The sequence below is a fragment of the Prionailurus viverrinus genome, chromosome E1 (assembly GCF_022837055.1).
Source record: "Prionailurus viverrinus isolate Anna chromosome E1, UM_Priviv_1.0, whole genome shotgun sequence".
NCBI lineage: Eukaryota > Metazoa > Chordata > Mammalia > Carnivora > Felidae > Prionailurus > Prionailurus viverrinus.
This window is the reverse complement of record NC_062574.1, coordinates 22483672-22500297: the sequence shown is the minus strand read 5'-3', so window position 1 is coordinate 22500297 and position 16626 is coordinate 22483672. Positions and strand designations below refer to the sequence as shown.

Genomic DNA, 16626 nt, shown 5'->3' with positions numbered 1-16626 from the left:
AAGGGCCTTAGGGAATAGTAACTACTTTTGAGGCTGGGTCAGGGAGAGACTGAGGCAAGGGAAGAAATGAAAGGTTCTTGGTGCTTGCTGAGGCAGCACGTAGACTAAAATGGGAACATACAGAGAAGATTAGCATGGCCCCTGCACAAGGATGACACACAAATTCATAAAGAGTTCCATATTATTAAAGAAAGACAATTTTTTCTTTTTTTTCCCCTTTTTTCTTTTTCTTTTATGTATATGATGGTGGATGCTACCCAAACTTACTGGGTAAGTTTTATAAGTTTCGCATTCATTTCATAATATATAGGTCAAACCATTATGCTGTGTACACCTTAAACTTCTGTAGTAATGTATGTGAATTACATCTCAATAAAGCTGGGAAAAAAAACAAAACATTTCTGGTAGTGACCCATGTGAGAAAGTGGCCTGAACATGCTCAGTTAGTTGGGATGGAGAGGAACAGGCATTTTTTGAAAAATAAATATTCGGATTTTACTTTTTATTAAAAAAAAATTTTTTTTGAAGATTTTACTTTTACATAATCTCTACACCTGACGTGGGGCTGGAGCTCACAACCCTGAGATCCAGAGTTGCATGCTCTACTGGCTGAGCCAGCCAGACGCCCCTAAAATAAATACTTGGATTGGATAAATAAATACTTGGATACAATGCTCATTTACCTAAAGATGAAATGAGAATGACTTGAGTGAGCAGGAGATAATGGTGCCATCAACTGAGATACAAAATGAACAGGGAGAAGTAGGTATTTGGGGTAAAAGGATGAGTTTTGTTTGGACATATTTGATTGGTTGAGGACAACCACAATCCCACTGTTTGGAGTGGGGCAGTCTTTAGTGTGCTGCAGAATGAGCATGGTTTTGGGGTTTGGAAGGTCACTGCAGGCTCAAATTTTAACGGGCAGTTGAGGAATCCTGATTTCTATCACTGCATTTACTACATTGTTTTGAGAATCCCCTTGACTATACCTTTTTCCCAGGCCCTGTGCTGTTGGCTGCTGTCATTGCTAGCCACATGTGGCTATCAGGCTCTTGAAGCATGGCCGGTCCAAATCGAGACGTGCTGTAAGCGTAAAATACACACTGATTTCAAAGATGTGTTGCCAAACAAGAAAGGACTGTAAGATATCTCATCAATTATCTATTTGATTCCATGTTAAACTAATCTTTTGGATAAGTTGGGTTAGTTAAATAAAAATATATTAAAATTAATCTCAACTGTTTCACTCTTTTGAAAATGTGACTAGAAAATGTAAAACTGCATACTCCACTCACTTGATACTTCTGTTGGACAGCACTGCCCTGGACTTCAGTGTTTGTGGAGGGTGACATCTGTGCCTTATGTGTCTTTTTATCGTCACTGTGGAGAATAGTACTGGGTACATAGTAGGCACTCAGCAAATATTTATAAATACATTAATGAAACCCATGAGTGAATGCAAGGACTTGAAACTCTGACATTGATCAGCTCCCTCAGAAGAATGTTTTATTACATTGTATCTTTGGCAATGTTTGATATAAATGTGCAAAAAGACTCAGGCTCTTAATGTTTGTTTTGCTTGAATACAGCTCCAAGGAACCCCTAATCTCTTTGATTCACCCTCCATTCCCCTGTCCCCCAGTATAAAACAGAACTAGGTGTGAAAGCTGGCAGTTGCATTTCATTAGAGAAGTGGGAACTGTTACCAAGGAGGGTGAAGTAACGTGTAGTGGAAATAGCAGGGCTTTGGAATAACAAATTTAGGTTTGAACTAGGCTGTGTAACTATTTTCTTAACTTCTCTGGGCTTCAGTTTTCATGGTGAAATGGGGCTAAAAATACCTTCTAGGATTGTGTGTGACAGTTAAGTGATAGGATTTATATTAACTTGCAAACTGCACTTAGAGGTATTTCACTAAATGTACATTCTCCTCCACTCCCCAGCCTGGATGCATCCATCCCACTGCGAAGCAGAATCAATCAGGCAGGTATCGAATGCCTATTCTGTGTTCGGGACTATTCCAGGAAGTGGAATACAGCAGTGAAACAAAAAGGGAGAGGTAGAAAATAAATAATAAATAAAATGCATAGTATGTAAGGTGACGTTGAGTGCTCTGGAGGAAAAGAAAGCAGAGGAGGGGGATAGGAGGTGCCAGGCAAGGCGGGGATGGGGGTGCAGTTTTAAACACAGTGGTCAAGCAGCACCTGAGTGGCTCAGTTAAGCTTCTGACTCTTGATGACTCAGGTCATGATCTCACAATCTGTGAGTTTGAGCCCTGCATCGGGCTCTGCACTGACAGAGCAGAGACTGCTTGGGGATTCTCTCCCTCTCTCTGCCCCTCCCCAGCTTGTCCTTTCTCTCAAAATAAATAAATAAACTAAAAAAAAAAAAAAACCCCACAGTGGTCAGGAAGGCCTCACCCCCAAAGCGACAACCGAGTAAAGACAGGAAGGGATGAATGAGAGCCACGTGGTAGTCTAGGGAATAGCAATTAAGGCCCAGAGGCCAGGATGTGTCAGTCAGGTTATGAGATCAGCAAGGAGATGGGCGTGCAAACAGCAGCAGGAGTTAAGGTTGAGGAGCTGGAGACAAGGTCAGGAGGGTATCCGGAGACAGATCCTATAGATCTGGTGCCTTTTATTGCAGGTAAAATGGGAAGCCAGTGGATTGTATTAAGCAGAGAAGTAACATGATCTGACTTAGGTTTACCAGGATTGCTATCATTCTGGCTGCTGTGTGGAGAAACAGAGATGAGTTAGTTGGCTACCATAAAAATACAGGGGAAGATGAAGGCAGCTGGGGTAGTTAACAGTGAAAGAGTAACCAAGTATTCATGTAAATTTTTGTAAGTGCACTTTTCTTTTTATTTATTATTGAGAGAAAGATAGCAAGCTGGAGAGGGGCAGAGAGAGAGGGAGACAGAATCCCAAGCACTCTCTGCGCTGTGAACACGTAGCCTAATGAGGGGCTCGAACTCACAAACCATGAGATCATGACCTAGAGCAGAAACCAAGAGTCAGAGTCTGAGCCACCCAGGCGCCCCTGTAAGTGCATTTTTCAAGGGAGCGCTTTTATTGAAGTCCTAAAGCAATTCCATGATCCAAACCAAAAATGACCTTGGTGACAAATAACCAGGGTACCTCCTACCTGTTCCTAGTTATTCAAAGTCCACATGATTAAATCCTCCCCTTGGATGTTGCTGCCAAACCCTCCAGGGCACCGATTCTGTTGCTGAGTCTCCCAGAGCTTCTGCCACCCCCTTTTAAGACTGTAACATGGGGTGCCTTGGTGGATCAGTTGGTTAAACATCCGACTTCGGCTCAGGTCATGATCTCACAGTTTGTGGGTTCGAGCCCTGCATCGGCTCTATGCTGACAGCTCGGAACCAGGAGCCGACTTCAGGTTCTGTGTCTCCCTTTCTCTCTGCACCTCCCCTGCTTGTGCTCTGTCTCTCAAAAAAAAAAAAAAAAAAAAAAAAAGGGGGCGCCTGGGTGGCGCAGTCAGTTAAGCGTCCGACTTCAGCCAGGTCACGATCTCGCGGTCCGGGAGTTCGAGCCCCGCGTCAGGCTCTGGGCTGATGGCTCGGAGCCTGGAGCCTGTTTCTGATTCTGTGTCTCCCTCTCTCTCTGCCCCTCCCCCGTTCATGCTCTGTCTCTCTCTGTCCCAAAAATAAATAAACATTGAAAAAAAAATTAAAAAAAAAAAATTAAAACAACTGTAACATCCCTGACTTCCGGTTTAAGCTCATTAGGATTGTTAAGGAGAAAAAAAAAATCATTGATTCTGTTCATTTTTTATGCTACTCACTATGGAAGCTTGGCAGTCACAGGCAGGAGTAGGGAAAAGGCTTCGCACCTTCCGAGAGACAGTGTGGGGCACTCGTGAAGCTAGTTTACACTCAGTAGATTCCCTTTTTTAATAAGCTCTGGTCTATGAATCACATAAATCTCAGCACTGAGAGCCAATTTTACGGTTTGGTTTGCTTAATAGTCACACAATTAAAATAAGTTGTAAAAAACGGTGATGGTGTTTGCCAGGATAAATATTTAAAAGGGAACAGCTGTGGGAAGATGTAATAACTCACATCAGCTCATGGCTTTTTATTTTCAATAAAGGCTGTGGCGGTTGGTTCTTAACCAGTGGGGTTTCTTGGCCTCTCCTTGGGATAGCTTTGTGTTGTAGCTGCCAGGTTGAGGTAGGACAGAGATGAGTGGAGTCAAGTGTCTCGTGTGCCTCCGGGAATAGCTGATCATGACACAGAGACAGGGGCAGGGTTTAGGACGTTCGATCCCGACAGTTGAGGTCACAGATACGGAGTGAGGGGCCTCAAAGTTGCTACGTCTTCCCTAAACTTCAGGGGTGGGTTTTCTAGTCACGATTTTTAGGAGGCAAGTTAATAATTTTCAAAAGGGAAATTTATAAAGAGATGAGCCTATCTGGGAAACAAACCTAAGTTCTGTCTCCTCCAGTGGACTCTAAGCTGGCTGAGAGGTGGCCTTGGTGCCCATTGATTTTCCAGTTTGGGTATGATGGTACAGCTTGAAGATCAGGTCGAACGCTTCCTTCCTCTCTCGTGTCTCATGCCATTCCCTTTACATCAGGAGAGGGCCTACCCCTCTTCTCTCTTCTGGGAGCTTCCACCCATGCCCTCTTACTGAACCTTCTGACCGTGCAGCCTGCTGTGCTCTCCCTCTCCCGCCTTCGGCTTCGGTCTTGGTGTTGGTGATAGTAAAGAAAAAAACCCCAATTGCTTCCACTTGCATTACAGACGATACTCTGAAGACTACTTCACTTGTGACACCAGACATGGGTTTTCTACATCCAGCAATGAAAGGGTTTCGGGTAAGGGCTCAGTCCCACGAGACTGCTCCCTGCCCCCACTTCAGATGCCAGTCCCAAGGCCAAGTTGTCACCTGGGCTTCCGACTGACCACCTGCAAGTCAGAGCTTCCCAGACCCCCCTCTGTGGGTTTGATAAATGTGGTAGAGCAACTCAGGAAAAGTTTACTTCCTGGATTATCCGTTTATTATAAAAGGATGTAATCCGGGGTGCCTGGATGACTCAGTCGCTTCTGACCTCAGCTCAGGTCGTGATCTCATGGTTTGTGGGTTCGAGCCCCATATCGGGTTTCTTGCTGGCAGTGTGCGGTCCGCTTGTGATTCTCTCTCTCCCTCTCTCTCTGCCCCTCCCCCACTTTCACTTTCTCTCTCGCTCCTAAAAATAAATAAATAAACGTTAAAATAAAGAGAGAAATAAAAGGATGTAACTCAGGACCAGCCAGGTGAAAGAGATGCGTAGGGCAAGGTGTGCGAGAAGGAGTACAGATCCCTCTCTGGCCACGCCACCCTCCCGGTATGTCCACATATTCACCGACCTGGAAACTCTCAAACTCCATCCTTTCGGGGTTCGACAGAGGTTTCCTCACAGAGACACAATTGATTAAATCATTGGCAGTCGGTGATCCAACTGAATCTCTAGCCCCCTCTCCCTTCCCAGAGATGGGGGAGGGGTGCTGAAAGTTTAACTTTCTAATCGCAAGCTTGCTTCCCCTGGCAAGCAGCACATAACCTTAGGGGCTGCCCAGAAGTCACCTGATTATCATGAACCCTGAGGTGGTTGAAAGGGGCTTGTTTTGAGTAACAAATGACCCCTTTGTCACTCTTACCACCCTAATCACTTAGGAAATTCCAAGGGTTTTAGGAGATCTATGCCAGAAATGGGGACAAAGTCCAAAATATATGTCTCTTTTTTTTATTTTTTTTTTTAGCATTTATTCAATTTCGAAAGACAAAGAGAGAGCACGAGCAGAGGTGGGGCAGAGAGAGAGGGAGACATAGGATCCGAAGCAGGCTCCAGACTCTGAGCTGTCAGCACAGAGCCGGACGTGGGGCTCAAACTCACAGACCGAGAGATCATGACCTGAGCTGAAGTCGGATGCTTAACCAACTGAGCCACCCAGGTGCCCCAAAATATATATCTCTTATTTTGAATCACAATATCACAGTGATAGACCGATGTGGGAGGGGTCTTAGGGAGTACCCAGATAGCATAATACCCAGAGATGGTAAAACTGAGGCTTGGAGAGCAAACTGACTAGATAAATAACACATAACTAGTCAGTGGGAAGAGTCAGACTGAACACTTTTGATTAGCTCTCTTTCTACTGCCTATACCAGTAGTTTAATAAAATAATTGGATCCTGCTCAATTTCTTTTTTCTTAAAAAAATTTTTTTTAATTTATTTTGAGAGAGAGAGAGCACGGAGGAGAGGCAGAGAGAGAGGGAGAGAGAGAATCCCAGGCAGGCTCCCCGCTGTCAGCGCAGAATCTGCTGCGGGGCTCGAACTCACGAAACGTGAGATCATTACCTGAGCCGAAACCAAGAGTTGGGCGTTTGACCAGCTGAGCCACCTAGACGCCTTGGTCCTGCTCAATTTCTTATACTATTTACAGTACAACCAGCTTGTAGTTTTCTTGAATCTAAGGGTCATGTCTTCACTCATTTATTCAAAAGCATTATGTAAAATGCTTTTACATTTTAAAATAAAAAAAATAATAAAAAAATTAAAAATCTATATGTAAAAGCATGTACATGCCTTGAAATTCACTTAATCCTCTCAGTAATTCTAGGAGGTAGGAACTGTTACTTTCCCTGTAGTTGTGGAAACGAAGGGTGAGATCACTTACCCAAGGTCGCATAGTTAAAAAGTGGTGGACCACAGGGCATGCTCTGTTATTTCCTAGTTGAAATGTCTGGGAACTGAAGTCATTATTCTTGCTCCCATCAGAGACCACTAAAGAGTAAAATTTACTGGGGCGCCTGGGTGGTTCAGTTGGTTGAGCATTCATCTTCTGGCTGAGGTCATGATCTCAAGGTTCGTGAGTTCGAGCCCTGCATTGGGCTCACAGCTGTCAGCGGGGAGCCTGCTTTTAAATTCTCTGTTCCCCTTTTTCTGCCTCTTTCCTGCTTGTGCTCTCTGTCAAAAGTAAATAAAAGATTAAAAAAAAAAAAGGTAAAATTTATTGCTGGTGAAATGGAGGAGGGTGGGGCAGTGTGGACAGTCTGTTAACAACTTCAAAAAATATAGCTTCCAACCCAGCCAAGGTCTCTGAACAGTGCTGAGTTCTCTTAATGTTGATAGCAAACTTCCCTAGTCTTAATTCTTGCTATTTTGGGGGATCTTCTCCCCTTTTCCGCATTTCTCTATTAAATAGTAGAGGGAATCAAGTTACATCTAGTCTTACTTTAGCAATTGCTGAGTGACCTTGGACAAGTCATTAGATGTCTAAAATGGAGGCGATAGCAGTTGTTTTACCTCCGGGGGGCATTGAGACTTGAAGAAAACTGATGTGAAGGCAGTGAATAAAAGATACGCTCACCATGTAAATGTAAGGTGATGTTAAATAATAATGATGCAGGGTAATAGTGAGGACTTTGGGATTGTTGCCCTGAGCAAGTTCCTTCACTTCTGAGCATCAATCTCATTTGTAAAATGAAGATATTACATACTTACAGGGATGTTGGGAGGATTAGAGATAGTGTATGTCAAACCCTAACACAGAGCCAGACACATGGTAGGAATCCAGTAAACGGTAGCTATTATTAATAATAACCTGACAACCTGGCTTGGTCGACACTCTCTTACAACCACATTCGGCACACACGCACACAACGAAAACAGCAATAACCCCCACCATCAACCACCCCACCAGTGTGGTCCTCTGTGCTCCCCTAAAGGTGACGGCTGGCTCCCAAGTGCATGTGAAGCTGGCCAAATGCCGTTAGCAAAAGGGAGGTCTAGCCAGATGGAACTCCTTTTCTCCTCTGAGAGACTGGGGGTGATTTTAATGAAGGATGGCTGAGTGCAGACTCACCCTGAAATAGCTTTGACTGCCAAGTGACAGGAGGAGGGAGCCAAATGAAATGGCGGTGGCAAACAAGAGCACCGAGGGCTGAGAGCAGCTGGGAAGCAATGTGTCCTTGCTGACTTTTTGATCGCACTCTGCTACAGAATCACTTTACTCCTCCTTTCCTCCACTTAAGGGGCCTCTAGGCAAAGAGGGCTGCCCACTAGCTCCCGCTGACATACGGACATCTCTGGACATCCCTCTTTGATTGTTTGGTGCCATGAGGAATTCTCATTAGCTGCTAAATGCGGGGGTGGCCCATTGCACTCCAGAGGCTCTTGTGGACACTTCTTGTACGGCTGCTCTCAGAGTAGGTAATGACTTCTTGTGCCAGACAAGGGATACACAAGGTAGGAAAAGATTTCTCAGCCCTTTAGGCCTCTGAATTGACTTTTGTTCTGGTTCTGGCTTCCATGAGTTAGCTTGGTCTTCTCACCACGTTTCCAAGCAACTTCCTGCTATGTGGGTGTTATTCATTCAGTGGATATTTATTGAACTCTATGATTGCTTGGCATTAAGTTGTGGGCAACACAGATGAGTCCCCTGCCCTTGTGGAGTTTACATTCTGGTTGGGGAGAGACCTAATTCATGTGCAAATAAACAAGCTAATTCAAGATAATGGTAAATTTAATGAACCCATAGAATGATGTAACAAGAGGTGGAGAGATGGCTGTTTATATCATCTGAGAAAGAAACATCAGGGCTGAGAACAGAATAAGATTGCCATGCTATTTGAAGTCAGGTTCTAAGCAGAGGGTCCTGTGAGGAGGAGGTCCTAAAATGGCATGTCTGAGGAACAGAAAGTTAGCCAGCAAGAATGGGGACATGGAGAATAAAGGGGGGAGAGTGTAGCAAATGAAGTTAAAAGACAGGTCACAGAGTGAGATCCTATGGATTACCTTTAGCCTACAAGATGTTTTTGAGATTTCACTAAAAACAAAAACAACCTTGACTTGTAATTTCTCCAGATAATTAAAAACACATGGCCATGCCAGCCCACTATTGGAGGACAGTTGATTTCGACATAGAGCAGTTATGCTCTCCTGCCCTTTCCACCGCCCTTTAGTGGGGCTTGTGGCCCATCATTAGTTCATAGGCAGTAGACATTCGAATCAGCAAAGCTGAGCACCATTTGAGCTTAATAAGGACCCGGACTGTTTTCCCCCAAGTGTAATGGAAGCATGCAATGAAGGGTTTTAAGTGACAGAGACTCGACCTAAATTCAATTTTTTTTTAATGTTTATTTATTTTTGAGAGACAGAGAAAGACAGAGTGGGAGTGGGGGAGGGGCAGAGAGGGGAGACACAGAATCCAAAGCAGGCTCCAGGCTCTGAGCTGTCAGCACAGAGCCCCATGCCAGGCTCGAACCCACGGACCGTGAGATCATGACCTGAGCTGAAGTCGGACGTTTAACTGCTGAGCCACCCAGGCGCCCCATGCCAATTTCCTGTTAATGAAACATGCTATCTCCATTGAGATCATCTATTCCATGTTCATTAGAAAGTGGTTTTTCTTCTTATAAAAATTTTAGGTGAGTATATATACCTCCAGAAAAGGCCAGCATTGAGGGTGAAGGGTAGGTGGGGGGCACTATTCATATTAGGCCAAGACAAACAGGACTATGCTGGGCAAATCTTGTAAGTAAAAGCAACAGTACTTTAGCCATCTGTCTCCAGATGATCAATTGAATGACTTTAAAAATGTTTAAAAGGTGAGATGCCACTTGTCTCATGGCAAAATTAAACATCTGGAGTTAAAAGAAATCTCAAGTAAATCATTACTCTAATTACCTCAGTTTCAGAGAAGAAATTAAGGGGCACTAAATTATTAGCCTAAAATGAAGTTAGCATGGAACAGGGTAAGACCAGTCCATCTTCCTTAACTTAGGATGGGTTTATTAGGACGTAACTCCATGGTAAATCCCAAGAGACATCATAAGTTGAAAATAACTGTAAGTGGAGGGGTGCCTGGGTGGCTTAGTCGGTTAAGTGTCCGACTTTGGCTCAGGTCATGATCTCATGGTTTGTGAGTTTGAGCCTCACTTTGGGCTCTGTGCTGACAGCTTGGAGCCTGGAGCCTACCTCTGATTCTGTCTCCCTCCCTCTTTGCCTCTCCCCCTCTCATGCTCGGCCTCTCTCTCTCTCAAAAATAAACATTAAAAAAAAAAAGAAAAAGAAAATACTGTAAGTTGAAAATGGATTTAACACAGCCAACCTACCGAACATCATAGTTTAGCCTAGCCTACCTTAAATGTGATCTGAACACTTACATGGGCTCACAGTTGAGCAAAATCTAACACAAAGCCTATTTTATACTAAAGTGTTGAACATCCCATATAATTTATTGAATACTTCAAAGTGAAGGACAGAATACTTGTTGGAGTACAGAATGGCTGTCAGAGTATTGGTTGTTTACACCCACGATCATGTGGCTCACTGGTAGCTGTGGCTCACTGCTCATGCCCAGTATCACGACAGTATCATACTCCCTATCACTAGCCCAGGAGAAGATTCAAATCACAATTCAAAACAAATTTTTTTTCTTTTCTTTTCTTTACAGAGAGAGAGAGTGTGTGAGCAGGGCACAGGAAGAGAGAGGGAGAATTTTAAACAGGCTCCACATTCAGCACAGAGCCTGATGCAGGGCTCAATCCCACGACCCTGGGATTGTGATCCGAGCTGAAATCAAGAGTCGGATGCTCAGCTGAGCCACCCAGGTGGCCCACAGTTCACAATTTGAAGCAGTTTCTACAGAATGTGTTTTGCTTTCCCACTCTTATGAAATCAAAACTTCATGAAATACAACTTCATGTAGGTGGGGGACCAGACACTTATTGCACTTCAATTTATAAATCCCTGTCATATGCGTGCGTCATTTGACCTGTAAATGATGTATCGTCATTTGACCTGTAAATGATATATCATCATTTGATGTAGGGTGTACTAAGGTTTAGAGATGTGACTTGCCCAAGATTACTAACCATTAAAATGTAGAGTGGGAACTTGAACCTCGGTCTTCTGTTCTCTTGCCAATTTCTCTGTTCTTTCTATTGTTCCATAGGAATCTAGTGAGTTACTACTAAAGGTTTTAGGCCTAAATTATTTTTTTTTCTGGAATTCTCATTCCACAGCCTCTTGTTTCCTTGTGTGTAGTCATTACTTTCATCATTATGTGAAATACAAATGTGAAAGCATTTGGAAAGTTGTAAGGCACTGGGCAAATTTACACTTGAAAGCTAATTAAATCAGCTTTTTTCCCCCTCAACCCAGGGGAACTACAGTAAATTGGCAAGTGAATTGGTGAAGAGGATTACCTCTGTAGCATTTACAGTAACTCTGATATACTGTTGGCTAAATTAGGAGGTTCTCTAAAAAAGAGAACAGTGACTGGAAGAAATCTGTGGGACTAAGTCTTAAGATTTGGGAACTTCAGTGGATTTACAGTCTAATGCCAGAACCTCTTTGACCCAGTTCAGAGAGGCATAAAGGAGCTCTCCAACGTGTGGAGGATCTGAAAGGATCCACTAACCCCTATAGCTATTTACATTGATCTTGGACCCAACAAGGATTCCCTTGATTTTGTTCAAGGCCCCACCACTCATTCTCTGGGATGCAGAGCATTGGGAGATTTTGAGAGCTTCTGTCCCTCTTGAACACCCAATGCTATTTACATGTGTAGTAACACATACCTAGCACTTTTTTTTTAATTAAAAAAATATTTTATTAGGTTTCAGAGAGAGAGAGAGAGAGAGAGCGAGCACGCGAGTGAGCACAAGCAGGGGAGGGGCAGAGAGAGAGGAAGACAGAATCTGAAGCAGGCTCCAGGTTCTGAGCTGTCAGCGCAGAGCCTGACTCGGGGCTGGAACCCACAAGCTGTGAGATCATGACCTGAGCCAATGTCAGACGCTTAACTGATTGAGCTACCCAGGCGCCCCTATACCTAGCACTCTTTAACTGTGTTACAGTTAAGGCCTCAACAACCTCAAAGATACTCAATTGTTAACTTAAGAGAAAGTTCCAACTCCTTAGAGCATGGCATTAAAGACCTTCCACAACAGTTCATAATCTAGCTTTCCAATCATAGCTTCCACTGTTGTCTGAAATGAACATTCTGCTCTATACTGGTCTGCTTGCTACCTCCTGTGCATGTTTTATTTTTCTACCTGCACACCTTTAAGTATGTACTGTCCTTTATTGTAGCCATCCATCACATATGGCTCACACTTGAAATGGAGCCAGTCCAAACTGAGATGTGCCAGGTTTCAAAAATGTAGAACCCCAATTGTAAACTATTTCATTCATGGTATTTAAATATTGACTATAGGGGCGCCTGGGTGGCTCAGTCGGTTGAGCGCCGACTTCAGCTCAGGTCACGATCTCGAGGTCCGTGAGTTCGAGCCCCGCGTCGGGCTCTGGGCTGATGGCTCGGAGCCTGGAGCCTGCTTCCGATTCTGTGTCTCCCTCTCTCTCTGCCCCTCCCCCGTTCATGCTCTGTCTCTCTCTGTCTCAAAAATAAATAAAATGTTGAAAAAAAAAAGAGAAAATAAATATTGACTATATATTGAAAAGTGAATGTTTTGGGTATAGTGTATAAAACAAAACACATTGATACTAATTTCACATTTTTTACTTTCATGTGGCTCCTAAGTAATGTAAAATATATATGTGGCTTACATCTTTTTATTTTTTAAAAGTTCTATTTATTTAATTTCGAGAGAGACAGAGACAATGCGAGTGGGAAGGGGGGGAGGGAGAGAGAGAGAGAGAGAAAGAATATCCCGATGTGGGGCGTAAACTCACAAAACCGTGAGATCGTGACCAGAGTCAGATGCTTAACCGACTGAGCCACCCAACCACCCCTATATCGTATTAAAACAAATTTTTTTTTAAACATTTATTCATTTTTGAGAACAGAGAGAGACAGGCTGCGAGCAGGGGAGGGGCAGAGAGAGAGGGAGACACAGAATCTGAAACAGGCTCCAGGCTCTGAGCTGTCAGCAGAGCCCAAGGTGGGGCTGGAACCCACAAACCGTGAGATCATGACCTGAGCTGAAGTCAGGCACTCAACCGACTGAGCCACCCAGGCGCCCCACTACACCGTATTTTTAAATGGACAGTGCTCTACTAAATCATCAGCCTAGCCTCTTAAGCCAACATAGAACAGGACCTTCTACTCAAGCCCACCTTAGTATTTCCTCATTCTAAAATAATAAAGTGATGGATGATAGAAAACTGTGAGTACCTGTGGTTTTATTCATTTAAGGCAGGCATGCCCTGTTATCAAATCGAAGTTGCTATTACCAGCTGACAGCTCAAGAAAACACTTTCTGGCAAAGACAGCAAAATAGTTAACATGTTCAGTAAGTGTTAGATTGCCTTTAGTCACCCACGCTAAAAAAACCCCAAATCCTTGAATTCCATCTTTATCCTTGTTTTTCTTCTATATCCAGTTACTAAAATGTTAGCCCTTCCTGTGAAGTTTTTCAATTTTATTCCTTTTCTCTCGTAACTAATCCAAGTCTTGCTCACCTTGCTTTTAAAATTCAGTTTCCAAGTAGTCTCCCAGCTTTTCTCCCCATCCACATTTGTTCCATTTTAAAGTCTATTTTTTCTTTTTTTTAGAGAGCACAGAGTGAGCGTGTGAGCGGGGGGTGGGAAGGGGTGGGAGGGGGTGGGAGGGAGACAGAGAGGGAGGGGGAGAGGGAGGGAAGGAAATCCTAAGCAGGCTCCACACCATTAGCACCGAGCCCCACATGGGGCTCAAACTCATACGAGCTGTGAGATTGTGACCTGAGCCGAAATCAAGAGCAGCTTAACCGACTGAGCCACCCAGGTGCCCCTCGTTCCATTTTATATATTGCAACAAAATCATCTTCCATAGTATTTTTTTGCAAATATAATTCTCTGCTCAAAAACGTCCACTTTTCCTACGTTGCCCAAAGGAAGATTCCTTCCTTCATCTAGCATTCAAGGCAGGCTTTTTCATTCCTTATCTTTTGGTACTATCCTCCATAAAACCTGGGCTTTAGAGCAACTAGACTGACTTTATGTAAAGCACTTAGAACCATGCCTGGTTTATACTGTAATAACTATATATCTTAGCTATTATTATTATTGCTGACTTTCATTTGAGTAAGCTGTATGCATTTCTACCTCTGGAACACTGCTAAATCCTTTTTCCTATTTGAATAGGTCTGTCTGCAAAGGGAAAAGTAGTGATTTAAACAATCTGATTGGCACAAGCCAATTGTTAACTCCTTGAGAAAACAACTTCTCTTCCTGCAATAGATAGAAACTGTGAACAATAATTTTCTTTTCTTTTTTTTTGAGAGAGAGAGAGAGAGAACGAGAACCAGTGGGGGGTGGGGTGCAGAGAGAGGACAGAGCATCTGGAATGGGCTCTGTGCTGACAGCAGAGAGCTTGATGCTGGGCTTGAACTCACAAAACGCGAAATCATGATCGGAGCCAAAGTCAGATGCTTAACTGACTAAGCCACCCAGGTGCCCCTAAACCCTAATTTTCTACAAGATGTAATAACACTTAAGACTAGATGAGATATAAATAAAAGGTAGTATTTCTTGGGGTGCCTGGGTGGCTCAGTTGGTGGAGCATGCAATGCTTGATCTCAGGGTTGTGGGTTCAAGCCCCATGGTGGGTGTACAGATTACTTAAGAAAAAGAACATCTTTAGAAAAAATAAAAAGCGGTACTTAAAAAACAGGCTGAAAAAATATGTGTTCTGGATCTAGGGCCAGATGGCTCTCCAACTTCGGTGTATATTAGAATAACCTGGGAAACTTTCAAAACTAATTTAAATGCCTGGGCCCCACTCCAGGTTTATTGAGTCTCTAGCAGTAGGCCTCAGGCACATGAATTTTTTAAAAGCTCCAAGGCGACTCATATGCACCTTTTCAAAAGCTTGGCGGGTCATCTTCCTGTGCACCTACACCCAAGAATCATTGGTTTAAACAAGAGAAACTTTTGGGTTAAGGAGGCTGGTCATGTTTGGCATGTTTTCACCATGTTCCCCTGGCACATTTTTGAAACAGAAAATTCAGAGAACTGATTTGCCCTGATTTATGTGTTTGAGTAGTGTTCTTAAAATAAAAAACATCCTCCACCCTTGAGTTGATTTAGGGGATCAGAAAAGAAAAAAACCAAATACATCCTAAATACTACACTTGATTTTCACCTAAAGCCTTCTCTGCTAGCCCGACTTCTATTAATTTATAAATTTCAAAACAGAATTACTTAAGTAAATATATATTTAACTATGTACATTTACAGCTTACAGACTTAACTCAAAATTATACACTTGAGTAAATGTGTAAAAAGTTGGCAATATAGTATGTAATACTTGAAAAATTTCAAAAACAACTTTACCTCAAAAATATTTTACACCAACTTTCCAAAGTGCTATCTTCACAGGTTCATTGTATCTTAACAACCCAGTTAGGCATGAAGTAACCAAGATCATATCCAGAGACAGCACTTTTGGTACCACTGTAGAGGGTGTAGAAATCTTGGGTCTTTGAAACCCTATAATAAAGCCCCTTTTACCCTCCAATCCTGAGACAACAAATCTTGTAGTTCTCCCTCATCATCGCTGTCAACATTCTCCTCTTCCTTTTTCTGCAGTTCTTTTATAGTCAGAACCTCTTTAAGCTTATTTTTAATTTCATCCTGGCGATTCCGAAGCTTTTCCACCCGACGGTAACATTCTATCTGCTCATCGATCTCCCCAATTTGCCGGTCCAACCGTCCCTCCTCATCCTCTTCAGCAACTATGGCTTCGGAAATGGTATTGACCTGTCTCATGGCCTTTTGAAATTCGTCCCACTCTTTGTCCATCTGATCCTTTGGGGCATCAACCTTTCGAACCCTAGCGTCTATTTCAGGGTCATCAAAAAAGCCTTCGGGTAATGCTTCCGCTGTGTTTTCTCTCCTTTCCACTACTTTTTCATGTATTTCTGCTTTCTCAATGGACCCTGAATGAGGAATTAAAGGGGCCTTGGGAGGATTTGTATCCGAGAAGCCGCTTGGCAGCATACTACTTGTTGCCTCCCTCGAGGAGGAAAGCGAGTGTTCCTTGCCCTGTGCATCGGGCGGCGGCTTGCCGGCGTCTCCCCTTTTCCCTTCTCCTCCCTCCTCCTCCTCCTCCTCCTCTTCTTCCTCATCTTCATAATCAGGGAGTAAACCGAGTCCTGAAACCTTAATGAGGGTCGCTCTAGTGGACTCCTTCCCTGCTTTGTCAAAGTTGGTGGACAAAGCGGATGTGGAGGGCTGTACCTGGGGCAGCGGGGAGGCCTTGGGTCTTTTGGCATCTTGACCGTCCGCCTCCGACACCTTCCTCTTGGCTGACTGAGGCACTGAGCTGGCGGACGGACCCTGGGTGGCTTCCTTCGCGCCTTTCAGCTCGGCCACTTTCTCCCGGTGCTGCTTTCCCAGGACGTGAGTCTGCCACAGGAGCTCGCTCTTCACCGGGGTGTTGCACAGGGCACAGCTCAGCTGCCCCAAACGGTTGTACTTCGCAAATGGAGATTCTATCCGTTTCCGGTTGGTGCTCAGACGCTGCTTCTCCTTCATCAAGCGCCGCAGTTCGTCCTGATTCACCACTCGCTTCCCCGCCGGAGTGCGAGCGGAGGCGGAGGACGCCATCTTGGCGCCCTGACCCAAGGTGATTCTGGCTTCCGTGCGGGCGAGGCCTGGTAACGTCACTT

At 43.9% G+C, this 16626-nt stretch overlaps 1 protein-coding gene and 1 non-coding gene across 4 annotated transcripts; one reads left to right on the top strand and one right to left on the bottom strand.

The window, feature by feature from the left end:
• The first annotated feature begins 80 nt into the window (after positions 1 to 80).
• LOC125152294 (U6 spliceosomal RNA) lies at positions 81 to 186 on the top strand. The gene has a single exon (XR_007147143.1). It is a non-coding gene; the product is annotated as a U6 spliceosomal RNA (small nuclear RNA).
• Positions 187 to 533: 347 nt separating this feature from the next.
• On the bottom strand, positions 534 to 16588 carry ZNF830 (zinc finger protein 830). 3 transcript variants are annotated; one of them, XR_007146682.1, is made up of 2 exons: positions 15290 to 16588; positions 534 to 1083 (listed from the first exon to the last, which is right to left on the bottom strand). XR_007146682.1 is itself a non-coding variant. In XM_047831773.1 (1 exon), exon 1 carries the CDS (start codon positions 16562 to 16564, stop codon positions 15446 to 15448), a length of 1119 nt encoding a protein of 372 aa, XP_047687729.1. In that variant the 5' UTR covers positions 16565 to 16588; the 3' UTR covers positions 15154 to 15445. The 3 variants fall into 3 exon arrangements, 1 of the variants encoding a protein (XP_047687729.1); XR_007146683.1 differs by lacking the exon at positions 534 to 1083 and adding an exon at positions 6956 to 6976; XM_047831773.1 differs by lacking the exon at positions 534 to 1083 and having other exon boundaries at positions 15154 to 16588.
• Between the last annotated feature and the right edge of the window lie 38 nt (positions 16589 to 16626).

Excerpts from the sequence above, each read along its gene's own strand:
- ZNF830 (XM_047831773.1), bottom strand. The coding sequence starts at position 16,564 with ATGGCGTCCTCCGCCTCCGCTCGCACTCCGGCGGGGAAGCGAGTGGTG.